This window comes from Anser cygnoides, chromosome 9 (genome assembly GCF_040182565.1).
Source record: "Anser cygnoides isolate HZ-2024a breed goose chromosome 9, Taihu_goose_T2T_genome, whole genome shotgun sequence".
Taxonomy (NCBI): Eukaryota; Metazoa; Chordata; class Aves; order Anseriformes; family Anatidae; genus Anser; species Anser cygnoides.
In genome coordinates, this window is record NC_089881.1 from 20651928 (window position 1) to 20672281 (window position 20354).

Genomic DNA, 20354 nt, shown 5'->3' on the forward strand with positions numbered 1-20354 from the left:
ATAGTAGAAATAATCATGTTGCCAAAGCTTTACCTCACACCATCTAAAGAAAAACCATTTAAAATGATTAACATATTTGTTAATTGAGAAACATGTCCATTTTTAAGGTATGAGTACAGGATTTTATATCTTCAAGTACTCCTGTAACAAAGAACAGCTTATCTCTATATTTCATGTCTTTATGATGCTGAAAAATGTTTTGCTCCTTCAGTAACTCCATCGCTTGTCCTCTTTCACCTGACATGCTCTTCAAGCCTTCTTTCTGTCTTAAGGCAGCTCTTAGATTGATGTTCATTACAGACAGCATTTAGAAGTCCCGCAATTCTTGAGATAAGAGAAACATACCTACAGTTGCGTGCCCAAAGTTACTAGAAAATAATTGGCAAAATACATTTCTTGAGCCATCTTGTCTTTCACGAAATCCCCTAAGTGGTGCTTTCCTTCCTCCTGTACGGGGGATGACATCACTTTCTGCATGCCAGCAAGAAAAACAGCACAATTTTTGCACAAATCTTACTATTGCTTCAACAGACCTAATTTTTCCAATGGGTTGGTAACATCAGAAAGAGTTGGCAGGTGCCCAGCAACAGCCTCGTGAGCACTGGTCACTGCTGCCCACAGCGAGGGGCAGTGAGATGTAGACAGTTAACACCATAGTTTTTTCTATGGTTTAGTAAAATGTCTGCCTCTGAATTTCCTACAGGTGTGGTCTTCTTTAAGAAGCGACCAAAAATTAAGAAATGTTTAATATGGGATAATGGTGTATTGGTTGTAATTATGATTTCAAAATATATCACTTAAAAAAAAAAAACAAACCACAAAACTCTGGGTTTCTGAGTATAATAACCATTGTTTATATTTCTAGATATTAAAACTGACATTGTACACATTGAAATTTGTAAGGGAAAAATTAAGGAATTATTATGTGCAATGAATTTTACTCATCCATAAACAAACAATTTTAAGGTAATTAAAATAATTTCAGAAATATTCATGAAATTGAAAAATTATACTTTCAATTATAATCCAATTTCAACACATGTACATTAAATTTGTTGTTAAAATGAACAGCTAAGGTTTTAAAAACAGGAGCAGCTTATTCTTCTTCACAGATCAAGATGCAAATGCTAAAAAAGAATAATAAGATAATTGTGGATGTAACTAAGGGATGACATCTTCATGATTTCCCATTCCTCTTGGCCACCTGAGCAGTTGCAGAGCTACGTGTATAGGAAAGCTAATGAGTTTAAAAAATACCACTCTAACTAACTTTAACCAAAAGATAGTTTTCAGGCAGATCAGCTTCTTCAACCACGTGGCCAAACTGCGATGGTGAGGTGCCAGCACAAAGGAGAAAGGGGGCAGGGTACCAGGGAGGGGAGGCAAGCGAGACAGCCCACCTCAGATCACATCTGCTTGAACTCATTGTGATTGCTAGCCATAATTGGTAACTGGTAAAATAAAATTCTTCACTGAGACCCCAAGAGTCTGTCCTGAAGACTCCCAAAACACCTCCTTGACCTGCCCAAAAGCCCACATTCTCCAGCGCAATGGAAAGCCCAAACAAACAAGTAGTTCCCCAGCACTCTGACCAAGGAGAAAATTCTTTCCCGATGTTGGAGTAATATTCTGTATGTCTGAGCACGTGAAGGACACGCAGGCGAAAGCATTCTCCATCTCTAGGAGCATCTCCACCCTCGTCCCGTGTCATGTCTCACCTATGACTAACATCTAAGCTTTCAAAGTAGACTAGAAAAAACTTGGAAGAAATTAAGCCATTTTTGTATGAGTGTGCATGTTTGTAGGGACTGGGGGAAAAGACTACAACCATTCCCCACATACAAAGCCGCAAGCATTACAAGAAACACAGCAATGCAGCAAGTCCTGTCTTCTTCCCACAGCTGGCAAGAGAACACGACGAACGGCATGATCTGGAGTGATACTCTAAAACCAGAAAGACCATGATCAGAGCAAAACAAAATTAATGATGCAGACATTCAAATGAATGTCCCTTTCCTTAAGACGTTTAACGTAGTATTTTAAAGAAAGTACCTAATGCTGAATAAATACAATTATTATAAAACTGTTCTTACTACTAATTTCAGATTGAGACTGTGGAATAAGATATTAGGAGGACTTTATAGCACTTATATTCTTAATCCTGGGACTCTTATTTCAATTCAATTCCATTTAATCAAATTCCCCTTATATCAATGGAGGTGTAAGACAAACCACATTTGTCCTAGATAGTGCAAAGATTTTTAAGTATACTTGATTGAGTTCCTAGACCTAGAGAGGAAATTTAGTCTGTGCCTGCATTTCATTCCTAGCTCCATTACAAACTTGTGTCGTCTAAGAAATTTTAAAATGTTATTACTGCAAACATAAGCCTGGAAAAAATGTTAAAACATTACTGTGCATCAGACCAGACTTGAGAAATTTCACAAGATGCTCATTTCCACTTGTGCAGATGTCCAAATACAGAGCTTTAAGAAGAAAATCCACTGTTTACTATAAACAAATCAAGAAGTAACAAATGTCAATTTTTTCCTGGTTTCAATGAGAAGCGATTCTTGTACAATTGGATGGAAATTCCTGTTATCAAACTTGCTAATTGAATTTAAAAATCCATAATTATTCCACTAATAGAGTTTAAATCTTTCAGTAAAGATACAAATATTTGTTACAATACCTCTGTAAATATGTAACTTCCCCACATTCCAGCTGTCACATTCTTTCCCATAATACCGTGCCTGAAAATGCGCAGGGAGTTAAAACAAAAAAACCTGACACCTGAGACGAACAGAACTAAGACACTTTCTTTTACTCCACAAAATCCAACAGTATTATTTATGAGAGCCATAAATAGGGGGACACAGCCTGACATATTTTGGCAGCATTCACAATTGCAATGGAACTGATATTCTGAAGAAACAAAACATTTTGCATTTACATTTTTTCCTCTTCTTTAACCTTCAAGCTGCTTAAAAACAAGATAATTTTTAATCTGCATATTGCATGGCATCAAAATAGCACTTCTCCAAAGCTGAGAAAACATATGCTGTCAGCAAAGAACAAAATGATCTCTTTGATTCTAATACCTGTGATAGTAGCATGATAATAACAACGTGTGACAACTTCTCCCTACTCTCAAAATAATTATGGCTCTCTAGAATTCAGCATCTGCGTTACCAGATGTTACTGTCAAACACGTAAGCAAAAGCACTGCAGAAACCTGGCCAGCCTCCAGAGTTTTTGTCTCGATACCTCAGCAGATGCAGGTGGTTTTCAGTAGCCCAATATTTGGAGCATCAACCCATGCAAATCCACTTATGTAAACAAGAAAACAGCATCAGCAAATAATGCATCATATCCAAACAGGTTCAACGTAATCACTTTAGTCTGACTGGGAATGACATTTCCGCCAGCCTACTGAGAACTCTGATCAGTTTTTAGCGTTTGTCTGACATAAAAAAGTTAATGTCACTACATGTTTCTGAAAACTGATTTCTGTCCAATTCTTGCATTAGGATCTGGTTACTTGTTTTAGCTTCAACATTCACTTTTGTACCCAGATGAAGTTTTTGCCAGCGGGATGACACACAAGCTATCAAAAAACAGGCATATGCAGTAGAATTCTAAAATATTATATCAAAGCCATAAATCATTCACTCTTAAGACATAACTTGTAACTTAGCACCAAACTCTTTGCCTGAATATGCTGATTTGTATATGATACAATTTTTATGGAAGAATTTTTCCTCCATCTATGTATCTCTAAACTGCCGCAATTTGAAATCAAATTATCTTCAACAGGGAAGCAATCCAAATGCTAGCTGAATTGTCAAAGTAAAAATAAACATATTTAAAATGAAATTAACCATAGCCAGAGGGTAACAATCTTTCAAAAACATGCCTGAAGCACTCCTGATGCAGAACCTTTTTGATGTCACTCTCCCCAGCTAGGAAACCAAGATGTTTAATACAGAACCAAGTAAGAAGAACAAGCCTCTTTCTCCAAACGACTCTTTCACCCTTTCCTTTCCAGAACCTGCCAGAGCCGAGCCTTCTTTCCTACCTGGCTGCACCTCCCTCCGCTCATGTCAGCCTGGGACACCCCTTCCCCTGCCTGCCCAGCCCAGCCATGCTGCTGCTTTCCCAGGAGTGCATAGAGCATCTGAGAGGGCATCTCCAGCTGCTGGCACTGCTCCCCTGCCATCCGAAAGGGATGTAGCCAGGCAGGAGGTCCAGCTCCTCTTGGCTTCCTCAGTAACACACCTTGCATCCCCAGGGGTGCAGAAGCATTTTGGGAACCATTATGACCAGCACACTGACCGGCATGCAGCAGGACAGTTACATTTACAGAAAGTTTTTTTTCTAAAAGTTGTCCCAGAGCATTTTGCACAATCACCAGATGAGGTCTGACATGACATTTATTTGTTAAGGAAAGACACTGTTACTATTAGTTAAATTTTAGTACTTCAAAATCGGAAGCAGAATTGGAATTCAAGACTCTCTAAGAATGGCCACTGTATATGCAGGTATGAAAAGCGTTCACCAGCTCAGAGTTTACAGCCTATATACCTGACAAACTAGATTTTAAAAATCTGCACTTCCATGGTCTTAGTTATTTCTGTCTTTCTAGGCACAGAAACACTTCTAAAGATTTCAAAAACCATCCACATACCGATGTTACAGGCAGTCTGATTTGCTCTGCCTGGGAGCTGTCTCAAAATTTATGATGTACTGTCATGGCTTTTTTCCTTTTTTTTTTTTTTTTTGGGGGGGGGGGTGGGGATGTGAGAGAATCTGAATGGCCACACCATTACACCATAAACATTATTAAAATTGAAAAAGTGAAAAAGGAGACTGATCTCAGTTACACTCTTGTAAATTCAGAGATCTTTGGGAAATTCAGCAAAGTACATATTAGGCAACCAGAAACTGGAATCAAAACCAAATATTTAAGTCTACTTTGACAGAGAACTAAGTTAAATCCACTGTACTATTTTAATTTGTATTTTAACGTTTTCACATATTCAGGGTTGATAAGACATAACATTTCCAGTAGGTCTGGAATTCTTTTGGCAAACAGGGAAAAAGCAATTGAAAAGCAATTTCTGTTACATTGCCTTCAAGATCAAATAAGGACTTCTCTGCAGAGCCTTACTACATAAAATCAGAGCCATATAATTAGCTGTAAGCAAATATTCACTTTAATTTTCCATATCTAATAGAATACAGCATCTCTCAAAGTTAGTGCTAGCTTTATGGGCTCAAATAAGAGTGCAAGTAAAAATCATTTGATTTTACCGTGTATATTCAAATATTACCAGGCCAGTTTAAATACTGTCTCAAACATATGCTAACAGTAATAGATCATCTCCCTTACAGCTACAATAATAATGAACAAAACTTGATTAAATTCAATACTTCCATGATTTGAAACTCCGTATGAGAGTGGGGGAGATACAAAGATAAATAAGAGTTTTTCTGGCAACCTTTAATTCCCATTTAGCATTCTCAATTAATGAGAAGCTAATATATTGTTTGCAATACACAAGGCATAAAGATTCATCCTTTAGCTGGAGCTGAATCTAGAAAAGAACACTAATTTTCCATTATGATTGAGTCATCTATTTAAAGGATTATGTTTAAGCAGTATTATGATACACTTTCACTGCTTCTCAAACAACCTCCCTGTCATTTTCTGTAAGGCTGCATTATTTCTTTGAAGTTATCTTTTTATTATTTCAGTGGAACTATTTACAAGCTGTACTGTAGCTCTCCGCAAGAAAGCAGGAAGTGGTTTGCTTACGAACTACAGTAAGCCTTATGACAATTATTACAAAATGTCTCTGTGTAAAATCACTTTCCCGTCATTCCAGATAAAGTAACAACTTTTGCTTTGAGGTAAGAGATCTTGATTTTTTGGTGGAATATCACCATTCTCATCCCAAAGTCATTATTCACGACATTAATGAATAGCAGAATACATAACAAATACTTATTCATCTTTAGATAAACCTGTTTCCTATTTTTTCTGACCTAAGAATCGCATCATATAATGCAGCCTGCAACCAGCCTTTAACACACAACAAATAAAAGGGGTTAAAATGTCCTTATCCACGAAAAGATACAGTATATAACCTAAACTTAACATCAATTTTCTGGTGATAGACTGAAGCATGGTTACTGACTAACTCAAACTCAAATATCCTGATTTTTTTTGAATTTATAATAATTTCTATGTAATTTTATCAAGAAATTTAACTCTTCTTGCTGAAAGATGGTGTGTAAAATGTTAGCTGGTTTTATCTGAGAGGAAGCAAATAGGACTGGATCTCAAGAGAGTCTGCTGTTGTGGAGAAACCAAACAGCCTTCAGCAGAGGTGGTTCAGGAGCAGCCCCTCTGAGGCCCTTGTGGTGTCCGGCTCTGTCCACGGAGGAGCTCAGCCTTGGCACCCTGGACAGACCTGAGGTCTTCCCTGAAGTGGGTCAGAACAAGTAGCTGAGGAAAGGCAGCCCACTGGCAAGATATTTAAATTTGGGAATGGCAATTCTTCGTTTCCACTAAAAATAACCTTGACCCAACCTAAAACCAATCTTGAAAATCTCCGGTTTGCCAAAGCAGCTGCAGGTCCCTATGGGCGAGGCCCCTTACTCTCACTGGATTCAGCAAACATTTCTCTCTGTACCTCACTAGGCCGCTAGGCTTTTCATGAGTTTACGAGATAACACAATAATCCTTCTCCTCGTTGTGTCCCAGCACGCCATCCGTGTCTGGGATGATGAGCAGAAAAAGTGTGGCGGCATGCCGGCTCGAGCCAACACGCCTCCCTGAGGGGAGTCCTCATGCACCTCGTGCCTCGACGATGGCAGCGTGCACCCTTCAGGCACCAGGACGGCACAAGTTTCAAGCCTGAACCTCAGAGGACAGCCCTGCAGGCCAGGGCACCACAGGGATCTGGGCTTTTTTGGTGGGCTCTCGAGGCCTTCTCAGCAAGGCAAGGACAGCACTACACAGGAACGTCCCTGAAGTGTTTCTCACTTACCTGAGGCCCTAATTTTGTGAAGGATAATTTGATCTTTAATGTCAACCTTAATTACATTAACAAAGGGGATGGGATCCAAACATACCTCCAACATTTAATCCAGGGAATGATTCATCCTGATCCAATTAACTGTTTCTCAGACTGTGAGACCTTTTTAACTTCCAGACATACTAAGTCAGGAGAAAATGAGACACACACAAAAGAGACTTAAAATTCTGTGAGCCTTGCTCTTCCTCAGGGAAGCACTGATCATTGCTACAGCCACAATCTGTACATGCTGCAATTTCTGCAATGGCAATGCTGGCAGAACTGTAAAAAGAGTTAGATTAATCCAGTCAGGATGTGACGAAAGCATGTAAAACCAATTTCCAAATCCGTAAGACTAAAGTAGGATTTAATTTATTTAGCTTTGTATTTCTGAAATAATTCCAAATGATTCTTGTTTTAACAGTGTCTGTTTTGTTGTTTTTGTTTTTTTTTTTTCTTTAAAAAAAAAAAAAGTTTTGCCAGTTGAGAGCTGCAAATTCAAGATAATGCCCCGAAGGCCTTGCGGTGCTATAAACAGCTCTGTGCATGTTCCAGCAGAAGTGTGACAGCACTGCGCTCGGCCTCAGCTTTGTTCCTGCCAAGCCCCAAATCCTCTGTTCTAGTACAGTTTATTAATCAAAAGAGAATATTAATATCGAACCTTCTCAGACAACCTATTTAAAGTAGCTCAATAATAAAGGAAAATAAGTGGTAACTCCAAAAATTTAGAAGTTTAATGCTAACATCCTCTATCAGAGGACTCTCATTGCCTTTTTTTAGAAGCCAATTGATGAAAAATTGCAGAATCTGATCTTATCTGACCATAAATGACAAAAAACAGAGGCAGAGATTGTAGCGTTGAGCCTTTGATGTGCATTTAAATGTATATGTCCCTTCCAACACAAGACTTTCTACAATTCTACTATTTTTTACTATACGATTTTTAATTTAATATTTCCTCTTTCACCCATTGGTACTTGCTATATTATTTTCCCACACCAGACAAAGGAGCCCACATATCTATTTTTACATGGAAGTATTTCTGCTCTTAATATTTTATGTTACATAAGACCTATTTCAATATGAAGGAGATGAGTCCCTCAACTTATGTTCAACTTATTTCTCATCTAGTGCTAAACAAATACTACCAACTTTAAAAAATAAAAATAAAAAATTTAAGGAGTTGAGACCTAACCTCCTCTGCAGAAGTGTATCCTTAATAACCGTTTGGCCTCTGACTACGATAACACAATCATTGTAGCATTTGAGTTCTTGCAGTTTCAAAATGACTTATAAATACTTGAAACACCTCTGGGCCTGGGATTAGAATGGAAATCAGGTTTCAGCCACAACCACAGACAGAACTGATACTGAACAGTAGAATAAATATATGAAAGTTTTGAGGTTTGTAGTGTGACAGAACTTCAGCTAGTATGCAAAAGTAGATATATGTGTTCACATATGCACAAAACCTCATATACAAATAGGTAGTGGTATATGTCTATATTTCTGTCTACAGGAAACAGTCATTACAAAACGTATTTCAAATTATTTTTTTTAAGTTTTCCATGTGAACAAAAGGAATAACTGTATTCACTTCCAAAACACAATGTCTTATCTATCTTTTCAGCATGTAGGCTGAATAATTTAGAAACAAAATCCCCCAGAGGATCTGTGTTAGGATTCTGAGGAACTGCAGAAAACTTAACTCTTCGTTTTTGTCACAGTTTAATTTTCTTAAATAGCTTTTAGAAATATTAGTAAAGAAAAACAAGCATGATGATACAGAAGAAAACCATTTGTATTTTTAAGTCACTCCTTGCATTGCTAGCAACACAGCAGCAGGTTCCATTTGCCTTACACTGAGCATATCATGAATAATTCACTTTCTTGCTTTGTTCCCTAAATAGTTGACAGGGAATGGGAACTTTATTCATGACCGTATGGCCTTTTTTTAAGCTTGTCTATGTATTTAATAATGCACATCACAGGGCCCATCATCTAGGTTGGCATTTATTAAAAATAAAAGCATTCAGTAACTGTTGCTAACAAATGGCCATGAAACAAGCAACTTCCCAGAGCTACTACTTTTTGCTCACAAATAGCACTCACCCAGCTATTTAAATAATTAAATGGTCTCAATCTGCACTGCATCAGCATTGGCTCACGTACGCTTCGAAGAGGAAACAGATTCCAGAACCGCTGGGAACATGCTCCTGCCTTGGCCACAATCATAACCATAAATATGTGAGCTCTCTGCTAAATTGCAGCTGCCCTGCTGGAATAAAGAAAATGATTTCCATGAACAGTGACATTTTCACAGACTCCTTATTCATTTTAAACTATCAGTGCTTCCTCCCACTGTCTCCCATCTTCACATTTTGAAGAACTCCTGGGCTTCTCCAGTCTGTAGGCTCCAGTTCACCACTTGAACAAAAGCAAAATGTGTTATTGCACAGGGCATACTATATGGGTGTATTAAGTATATACCACAGCAATAGTCACCTTTTCCCTTAAGCCTCACACAACCTACTTTATTAGCCTGCTAGCTAATGAAGTTTGAGCACCTATTAAAAAAAAGTAAAACAAACAAACCCCTCAAATACCTGCTCACTAAAAATGAAGGACCTGTAGACTCTGGCATATATTGAGCTTTTATGATTCTGACATCACTGGTACAAGGGAGTCTATGTGAAGCTATAGAAAAGAAAGAAAATGTCACAACAGCTGAAAAGATGAAAGTTGTTAAATTTTCTCCATTCTCTTAAACAATTAGCTTTCACAAAAGATAAACTAAGACATTAAGCTGATTGAAGACCAGTTTGCTTTGGTAGGAAATATCAATGAACATACAAAATTCCCAACTAAGAATAAAAATACTAAATTCATGATTTCCAAACAATTTTACTTCTGAAACAGTAGAACACTGTTTCGATAGTGATACTTGAGTTTGCTTTTCATTTTTTTATTTTTTACTAAAAGAAAAAAATGAATTGGGAAATTTCCATCTAACTGGAATATTTAAACCTTTTCACCCTTTAAAATATTCTCAGCAAATAAGTGGAGTGTGACCCAACGTTTTACCCTGGACAGGCACTAGTTAATCAAGAAATCATCTGTATGTAAAATTTGTATCAATTAACTGTGTCCAAGGGAAAGATTAGCTTATACGAAGGATAAGACTTCATGCATGTTTAAAGATTATCCATTATTGAGACCAAAAAATAAATAAAATCAAGCATACATATAGACCTCTTGAATTATTTAACTTTTTGTTCATAAACAGTATTCAAGAAATTCTGAATAAACCAACCCATCAAATGAATTTGTTTAATTTCGAAAGTCTAACAACATGCAAGTTCCAATATTACTGGGAAAAGGCTGAACTTTTTAATACATTTTATTTATTTCAGGATGGCAACTACAACGCTTCAGAAACTCATCAGCTTTCAAAGAGAATTGCACTGAGAATAGAAGCCCCTTAATGCAAGACTATTGTAGAAGACGATTATTAAAATTGATTATTATTCAGACAATATCAATTTCATTATCTCTGATCGATTCCTAGCATTGCTCCTTAGCAGCCTTCAGTTATGAATGCTGCATGAACAGTAACCTAATACTGCACAACAAATTGCTGTCCTGCTGGTCTCAGTGAATTTGGTAACAGCCCCGACTTATTAGCAGGCTTCTAGTAAATAGCTGTCATAGGTGCTGACTGTAGGGAACTGGATGTCAAAGCACCACCAAACAGGGCTGAGAAAACTCTTTCCCCTCGAGGCTTTGTTAATTTGATTTATGTGTACAGGCAGGAAACTAATTGCTAATTGTTGCAGTGCATACCATGGAATTGCAGCACTCCACTCAAATCCTGCATCTCAAGAGTACCAATAGACTTCAGTTTTACAGTCTGCTGATGAGAGATGCATCCTAAACAGGAATTTGTTAGTGCTTGGTGCTTTAGAAATTTTACAAAATTTAGATTTTGCAATACCCTGTGCCACCGTCTCCTCCCTGGAGAAAACAGCCACCCTCTAGGCACAGCATCACGCTGAGATGTTGAGCGCCAATACAGTTACCTCAGCAGGAACAAACTCTTCCTGTTGTTCAGGCAATTAGTAGACAACGCATCTAGTGCCAGTAATTAAACTGTCAAGAGTTTTTTGTTCTGGAATGTTTGTTTCTCAGTATCTCTGTAAGTATGTCCCTGGGACCACTAGCCAAAATTGCAGATTTTCCTTGTATTAAGGTGCAAATACTGGGCGCTGAAGAAGTACTTGGTCCAACTTCCACGTCCCCTATATTTCTACATTGAAAATAATTGGCCTACAATAAAAACAGGCTGTCATCTCAGCAGGATGAATGATATCTTTTCTTCAGAATTTTTCTCTTGAAAGAAGTATGGTTTGGTTATGCCTATAAAACTGATGAGTGGCAACATAAATAAGACTTTTGCCTGTAAATATTGCCTTTTAGCCAGCGTTAGTGTCAGCATCACTCAGAAACGTCTAGTCAATTACTTTTTCAGGTGTAGGCTAGTACTGAGCCTACTACTTACCAGAAGTTTTTTAAAAGGTACACCAAACAGTACAAAAACTGATACCGCTTCGTGATACACGGATGATTTACAGTCTGTTCCTGTTTGTCATGCTGCAACAGAAACGACCCTCAGAAATCCTCAGCTTTCCAAAAGACCACCAAGCAGCTGCAGGTAAAGAGGAGCATGAAACCTGGGGGACATTGGGCTGTCCTGAAAATCTGAGAACAGGAAGATTGAGGGAATTGCGAGTCCCTCCCCTGTTCCATCCGGTAGCCCGAGCAGGCTAGAGTGAGGTATACTAAACCTTTAAAAAACAAATTACTCCCCCGCCCATGCTGGCACAGCTCATTTCATCGTCTATTAGAAAAAGTAGTACTTGTCACTGCTCAGAATTGCTGTTTCTAATTGGGTCTAAATTGCCCCCCACTTTTCAGCAGTCATGGTAAAGAGGTAGATATCTAATGGCCATGGAAATTGGTTTTCTCTCTAAACCCTAACCACACTCCTGCTTTTAATGAATGCAAGGCAAATTGGCAAGGTAACCTCTAATTTTAAAATATAAGATTACACAGTCCAAAAAGAAGTCATCAGAGCAAAATTCATTTCCACTCTAATGCCTATCAAACAGGTGTTCCTTTTTACCAGAAAATGTGAGGCACTAGACCAACGCTCAGACATGAAAGGAGAGCAGGACTGTGACCCTCAGTCCCCCATATCCTCATGTAATGTCTCACCAGGACTGGACTGTCTGCCCCTCATCTTCCCCCCTCAGGTTTCCACCCTTAGCCTGTGAATGTTGCATCGAAACAAACGCTGCACCACAAAAAAGACATTTAAGAAAAAACAATAATGAAAAAAAAACCTTCAGAAATTCCCAATTAGCTAATCTACATATTTTGCTATTCTACAAAATAACCTGGAATGATACTGTTATAAGAAAACGCCCAAAAGCATCATTCTCAGTTTTCAGTTTGTAGACAGGCAGGACATCATACACAACACACAAATCCTGCTGCTATCTTCTGCTAAAAGGTCTCAGAGGTTTGGCAATCTCTCTCATTTTCTTGCAGCTCAAAGACAAATACTTTTTTTTTTTTTTTTCCTCTTTTAAAGAGTTTCTGAACTGGTAAGTTGGCCCAGTTGTTATTTTCTTTCTATTTTTCCTAGTACAGAACTGTATGTTGTTTTTTGAGAAAGAAGCAATAAGGCAGAAGCCATTCGTGTGGGCTGTGACAGAAAAGGAAATTTATCAAGGGACTCATTACTTATTATGCCAATGTGAATATACAGCTTATTGAATCTAATTCATTACTATATCACACTGGTGTATTGCTTGGAAAAATTATTTTAAAGCAACACTGTGTACTTCATTTACAAAGGACACAGTTATAATACAAAAATCACACTTTACTGTAAATGATTTCCCAAATCAAACATCTCAAATTCAATATATTTTTTATGGTTACCATTAAGAAAAATAATCAACTGAGAGGAAAAATTGTTTTCAGTGAACCACACAGTGGACTTGAAACATAAAACATGTCCTTATGATGTTGAATAAACCATAAGCTAAGACGTTTCATCCAACAGGAAGAGGAATTTTATAAGCATATGCTGTAACTGACACTAAGAGAACAAACTTACACCTCCTTGTCAAACATTATATATCAATATAATGCGTCCTTCTTCCATCTACAGAAAAACAAATGAAAGAGCTATGTTCAGCAATTTCAAAAAAATAAAAAAGGTGAATCAAGTGAAACCAATGAAAACTATAAAATAGACAAGCTTTTCTATTAACACCTCTGAAGTACAGATACAAACTATTTTGAGGCAAAGGAAAAAATCACATTAGACATAAGTGGGTATCTGGAGCCTAAATTTATCAAGTTACTGTTCCACAGATAATAGTTCAGGTCATGCAGGGCATGCATGCGCTTTCATGTGCAAAAGATACCTCTCCACGTTCTCAGAGCCATTCTTTACTGGTGAGGTAGCAGGAGAATAAGGGTGAGCTTTCACTTGTTTGATATCACTCTTATCTCCTTTCAAAAAGGTCTTTGTACTTATAAATACACGTCGAAAATTATGTGAATAAAGAGAATCCCAAGTGATTACACAAACTGTGGGAAGGACATAAATCCGGAGTTCACTGAGCTCCTGGTTACCCAGGAATGTGGCAATATCAATTTCTAAAGATGCAGTAGGGAGGACTTCAGATTCAGCCTAACAATACAATAAATATCCAAGACTGATACACAGACACGAATAGGACAAGTTCCCATGGACTTGCTTTTTGCAATACATTTCTCAATTGCTGGCATGACAAAAGTCAGAGAATTTGCTTGCATACGGTGGACAGAAAGCAGCAAAAACAGCAAATCCCAGGTAAAGCAAGCAGTGGTCTAGGTCTGTTATTTACCCATGAATACATCAGCACGTAGCTATTAATTAACAGTGGGGATGGAATTGGCCTTCACTAAGGGAAGCAGCCACTGGAGCCCCTGAGCACAAGATGTTATTTCTCCTTTCTCCCCTTGTACCCTTCCCTTTACAAGGTGATGGTCTGTTCCTGGTGTGATTTCTCATCCCTGGAACAGCAAATTCAGTTTTTCCAAGAAGCAGCTTGGAAATTTAATTCATGTCCAAATATCGACAATCCAACTTTTCTGAGAAGTTCTGGTCTCTGCTTCCCAGGTGTTTCACAGACTGCATGCAATAAAAAGGCTCGATGTTCCAAGGTTTTAACAGCACTGAATATAACTACTGAGGGAAAACAAACACTTGGGTGTGGAAAGAAGTTTCCCACCTCGCTTTCAGATAAACTCCTTTTCTCACTGCATAGCAAACTTTTGTTTCTTTGGCAATGACCGTGTAGGAGAGCTGCTGCTGTCTACTTTCCTGCAGCCCTTTGAAGAATTAAGCTGAAGTTATGGATAGCACCAGACACCGGTGACAAATCAATTCTTGCCAGAGATGGATTTGTGAGATTCCGCAGGTGATATTACCAGCTGGAAGAAGGAACAGATATGTCTCCAAAGGACAGTTAGCTATAACTAGATGCATTACGAAGGGATTTAAACCTCCCTATTGCTCGAGGGAGAAAAAATCGTAGTGAAGAAAGCATTTGAGTGAGGATATATAGAATGAAAACAGCTGAAATGTAAGAGTAGCCTGATGGACTGGATGAAGAGAAGAGCAAAAAAGTCTTCCATCTATAGGCCCCTGTTCTTAATCATGGAGAAACATATCCATTTTTTGCCATAGCATGACTGCAAAACTGATAGTAACTGAGACCTTTTACTGTCAAAAGGAACAGCACATTAAAGCAGCATAAGGCTATGAGAATTTTTAAAATAATGTTTGAGAATTAACTAATCTGATAAGTAAGGCATAAGTAGAATTATAATTGACAACAACACAATTGTGCACTTTTCTTTACACTTACAATTCAACATGAATCTTTTATATTGAGTTAATTTACAGAAATCAAACAAAAAAATACAACTTCTAATAAAATAAATATGGTAGCCCTATATTTCCCAAGAAAGTTAAGATTTTGTCCCATTTTTATCTGTCTTTGGAGCAACACCATTGAAATGATTTCATTCAAAATAAAAATACTATCTTTTTATTTCCCCTACTGAAGTACTTTGTACTGTTAAAAGTGTTAAACAATGTATTTTCTTTAAGAAAAAGATGTCAGTAGTTATTATAATACTAGGGGTCTTTGGAGAGACTGTATTCTTGCTACTTTTTGTGCTTTCATTGTCTCGTCCCCTTAGTTTGTTAATAATACTCAACTCAAACCTTAACTGACAACCCACCGAAGTTCAATTTGCACAAAATTCAAATGTTTGCCATTCTTAAAGATAAATGCTTCACAGCATCTATGGCAAACAAAATCTTGGTTGTTAATGAGAGCTCATTGAAATTAGTGACAATCTTCCCTCTAATGAGCAAAATCTTGCTGGTTAATGAGAGCGATGTTGAAGTTAGTGATGATCTTCCCTTTAACTCCAGACCAGCGCATTAACATTGTCTCATTTTTTCCCTTGTCTTTTCCTGAAAGTAAGGCAGGAAAAAATGGCTGGTGGGACTGACAGAAGAGCAGCAAATGAGCTCTCACAAAGAGCCAAAAAGGGAGATGGCAGGAATGCCTGTACCTCCCATTTCATCAAACTTTGTAGACAAACTACTGCCACCTTATGGGATCCTCCATTCAACTTGCACAGAATCCAGTCCAAATCCCAGCAAAATCAACAAAAGTCCCTGGGTGCAATTCAGCAACTTCTTTTATAGCCTAGAGCCTTTTACAGCCCAATACTCAAAACATCATCTTACTGCAGCAGAGTTCATCTCAACAGAAAGTTCCCACTCCAGACTTCTAAGCACATTAAGGTGATGTCTACTTGGGTAATAGGACTGGTACAGCTGTGTCTTTTACGCATTTTTCTTCCCAGTCCTTTCTCAGAACTGTTAGCAAAATCTCTTACCTTTATTGAGTCTGATCTAAGTAGTAAGCTAAGAAAATTAAATTAATGTCATTCTCAGTAACATTTAGAAATTGCAAGCTAAGCAGCTGCCACTTATTCCTAGTAATTCAAACTATATTACTTCGAAAGAAGTTTTACAATAACATATATCGATTTTGTCAGTTTTTTTTTTTTTTTTCCCCCTCAAGAAACATATGTTGCAGGTTCTGTATTTTTGGGGCTACATATATGCAGGTTTCATTGCAACAGCTCTGACTCTAGCCAAACAGATGTTGAGGGAAAGCAGCTTAACAGAACATGCAATAAAACCTTTTTCAGATCAAAATGCTGGGTGAAGAAAAATCTTGTGGGTAATACAGTATACTAAACACATTGATTATATACTTATACATAGAACTGATAAGTAATGAAATTAATTATAATCCTTGATTACATTTGCAGAAATCATGCTATTATGTTGAAAAAAAATAACCAAGTTCTACAAACTACGTTAATTAAATGTTGGCAACTATGTAAGTTTTGTAAGATGCAAAGTATTTATATAACTCATATAAATTGAGATTCTTATTAACATCCCAATCCCTAGCCAAAATAATTTGAAAAGAGATGAAACAACAGAATGTTTTTAAATCACTTCTCAAAATAATAAAATGGTAAGTTATTCCCAATCAAAACCAAAGTATTGGAATGCTATTCCAAGACTAACAGACTTCTCTGTAATCTTCACGTAATACTCAATCAGCAGAATCCAGTTTATTTAAACAGTTTGTTCATGACTAAGCTTTATGACAGACTTCGATCTACTTTCCTTTCCGAGCAGAGAAGGTTAAATTTTTATCATCCAAAATAACCATTGCTTGTCACTTTATAAAGTTTCTCATTATGAAAATAATTGGATCCATAAAGTAGAGTCAGATCAGCGCATGAAAACTGACAAAGTCCTTTACACGTTTTTTGTTCTTTAACTTGTATTTAGTAACAGTGCTGTCTCAAAACATGGTACTGACCACTTCCAAGGATTTCAGATCAGGTTTATCAAAAATAAAAGCAACAAATTATATTAGAATACTTCACTGGTTACTTTCAATTTACTTCTGAAATATCCAGACCAACTTTTCGGATATCCTCTACAGCAATCCTTCCTAATCTTGAGTATATAAATTCTGCCACTTCTGAACGGATACTGATCAAAAAAATCTGCAATGCATTTCCTTTACCATGAAAAAGGAACTTTCACTGCCTCTGGGTCACTTTGTGAAGCCAGAAATAAGCTGAACTCCTCCTTCATATAGACAGCACTTTGAAAAGTTGGCAGGAAAACAGGAGAATCTAGTTTTATCCCCATTCACTGCTAAAGAAAAGTGTACTCTCATACTGAAGTGTTTTATAAACTTTCAAATCAGTGGAAAGGTTCTGTATGGAAGAAAAAAAATAAGATAAAACCCAGCTAAGGGTTTTAGTAGACATTTTATAACACTTCAGATCCACATCCATAAAATAGGTACTATGGACTAAAACATTGCGTTTTCAATTCAGTAATTATTTTAAACAATTTGGGAGAAGGAGTTATCTGCCTGTGTTCTAAAAACAACAATCTTTCACCGTTCAGACTTCAATTTTACCTCTAAACACAGGCAGAGTAAAGGTTTAATTCCCCCTTATAGACTGAAAAACAAAGGCAAGGATTCACACCGAAAAACAAAAGCAAGGATTCACGTATTTGCCAGAGATTAAATGGAAATTTCTTAAAGCACCAAATATTACAAGTCACAATCTATAACCTTGCTTTTCAACATTATTTGACGATTGACAAGATCTAGGAAAGCTGGTACCTTCCATATTTATATTCACTTTGCATAGTCCGCATTTTTCAATTCCTGTACATTAAAGATACTATTAATATATTTAGCAACATAACATTTTGGAGCAAAAATGATCATCCTCTTGAAATAAGAATATTTCCATAACAGCACAACTAATACAAATCCACACCGCTATAAAAATCATTTGAGTTTCATTCTCACCTCCCCATACATAACTGAAAGTTTCCCAAGTATCATGAGACTACCGAACACATGTAGAAAAATTCAAGGTTTGTAAGTAAAACAAATCAGAGCAAATCTTAACATTAGCACCTGAAGGCGTTTAGAGAAAAAATGTTAAGGTACATACCTGTAAATCTGTTGAATATTTTCAGCTTTGATTTCCTTGAGGATTTCACGGTAGATATGAGGGTTATTTGGTTCTGGAGATGCTGGGGGAGAAGGACATTTCTTGCCTGAATAATATCCTATCACAATTCCAAAAATAAATACAATCAAAGCAGTGCAAAATACTTTCAGTATCTGAAAAAAGTTGCAGCGGTTATTCTTTGGTGCCTGTCTTGTGTAGTGTGAGATGTAGTCAGGGTCTTCCTGAAGTCGCTGGAATCTTCCTTTAGGAGAAGCTGATGGCTGGATGGGCTCAAGATCAAGGTCAGGGCTCTGTGAGTTTCCCAGATGATGCTGGACTGCACCATCCAGTCGGAAATGGTCAAAGCCAGGCTCCTCCAGCTCTTTTTCCATGTCCCATTCCAGTTCCAGTGCTGTGGCCTGGAGGTCATCGTTGTCAAGGTATGGAGAGTGCCCCTGTGCTCTCTGGTCTGCATTCACTTTGTGATAGGCCATCTTTTTATCTATTAAAATAGATTAAAAACAAACAAACACAAAAACTTAAGCATTTGTTTCATTATGTCCATGTAAACAATTTATTATGTCTCCTTTGAAAACCTTGGAGAACTGAAAATACATATTAAAAAGCAAAAACTGAGTTCTCAGTTTCACTCTGCCCATTTCCATCCGCCTATTAACCTTTGTAGGATCAGTAGTCACACAATCATCAGTGAGGAAATAAGATATTTAAAGGGATATAATACATTGCGAGGATATGAGGAAAGGGAATTGACAAGTACCAGTAGCAAACAAAAAAGTTAGCCCATTATTTTGTCAGTCTCCAATCTCCAAGATAGTAATAAAAATTTGAGTGAACGCACGGTTCTGAAAACAATTATTTATCACCTGAAAGTCATTTTTAAAGCTTAACTGCGTGCATCAATTTCATTGCACACACCATCCAAAATAATGCTGTTAAAATAAAGTTGAAAAAATAAAAATAACTAATTTGCCTGATCTGATTCTAAACACATGGAAACACTAAGTTAAAAAAGAAATTTCAGGGTGACACTGTACTTACACATCAATAAAAGACTTCCTTTTAGATGGAACATTCTATTATTTATAGCTATTTTAAATGCATAGCTCCTGAATGACTGATGAATTTACTTAGAAATTGTCCCAGCTGTTTTGCTCCACTTATTTTTTCCCATTTTAATGAATCAAAACCACTGGCAGGTACGCATTTATATCAAAATCATTCCTTTAATAGCAAGGCACTATCTGTGGTACTTCTAAATATTTCTGTGGAAGTATGAACCCTCTAAAGGGAACTCTGACCTCCAGTGCAAACATTCAAGGTCAATTTTCAACAAATTGTTTTCAACGGACTGCAACAATAGGGTGCCATTTTCCTCCATACTTTGACAATAGCTATTCACACAAGCATCTGTAATTTAGGCCTTTTCAAACATCAGGCAGATTCATCAATTAGAATAAAATGAAGATTAAGATATTAAACTTCTCACAGTGATAGATATCAAATGATATCTACAACACCACATTATCCCTCCATTTTTACATTTTAAGGCATTTTCTTTCTCTAAGACTTACCTCCAGATAACATTATTGAGGCCACATAATAGATTAAGCTACTCAACACCAAAGTAGAATTTAGCTTTTGTGCAGCTCTTTGAAGAGAACAAACCATTAGAAAACACCGATAAAATGAAACAGCTTATTGTCCACTGAAAGACTACCTTGCTCTCTACAATTTACAGACCCTTGTGCAGCCATATAAATATCCCCTATCTATAACTGTCAGGCAGTCCAGCAACAGCCAAGAGAGCATCCAGTTGAGGTATGTGTTTCCAGTGTAGCTATTGTATACACTCTGCAAATCAATTCTCTGCCTGCAATCCAAGTCCTTCTACACACAGTGGAAGGAAGAGTTTAGAGTGAGCTGAACTAAAGCATCCGAATCTGTGTAATTAAGCCATATCACTTATTTAAATAATAACAATAATAAAAAAAATGTTTGTATCTAACTTCTAGTTGAATCAACAAATGGCTTACATCTGCAAAG

General features: G+C 37.1%; 1 protein-coding gene across 13 annotated transcripts in view; it reads right to left on the reverse strand.

The window, feature by feature from the left end:
* Nucleotides 1-20354, reverse strand: part of NAALADL2 (N-acetylated alpha-linked acidic dipeptidase like 2) — a 439850-nt gene that overhangs the window by 220175 nt on the left and 199321 nt on the right. For all 13 annotated transcript variants that reach the window (XR_010833438.1, XM_067001999.1, XM_067001993.1 and 10 more), the window contains one exon: nt 18291-18792. Coding sequence is in view for 12 of the 13 variants with exons in the window: in XM_067002003.1 (XP_066858104.1) it covers nt 18291-18792 (502 nt within the window). In the remaining variant the exon portion in view is untranslated. The remainder of the gene's footprint in view (nt 1-18290; nt 18793-20354) is intronic.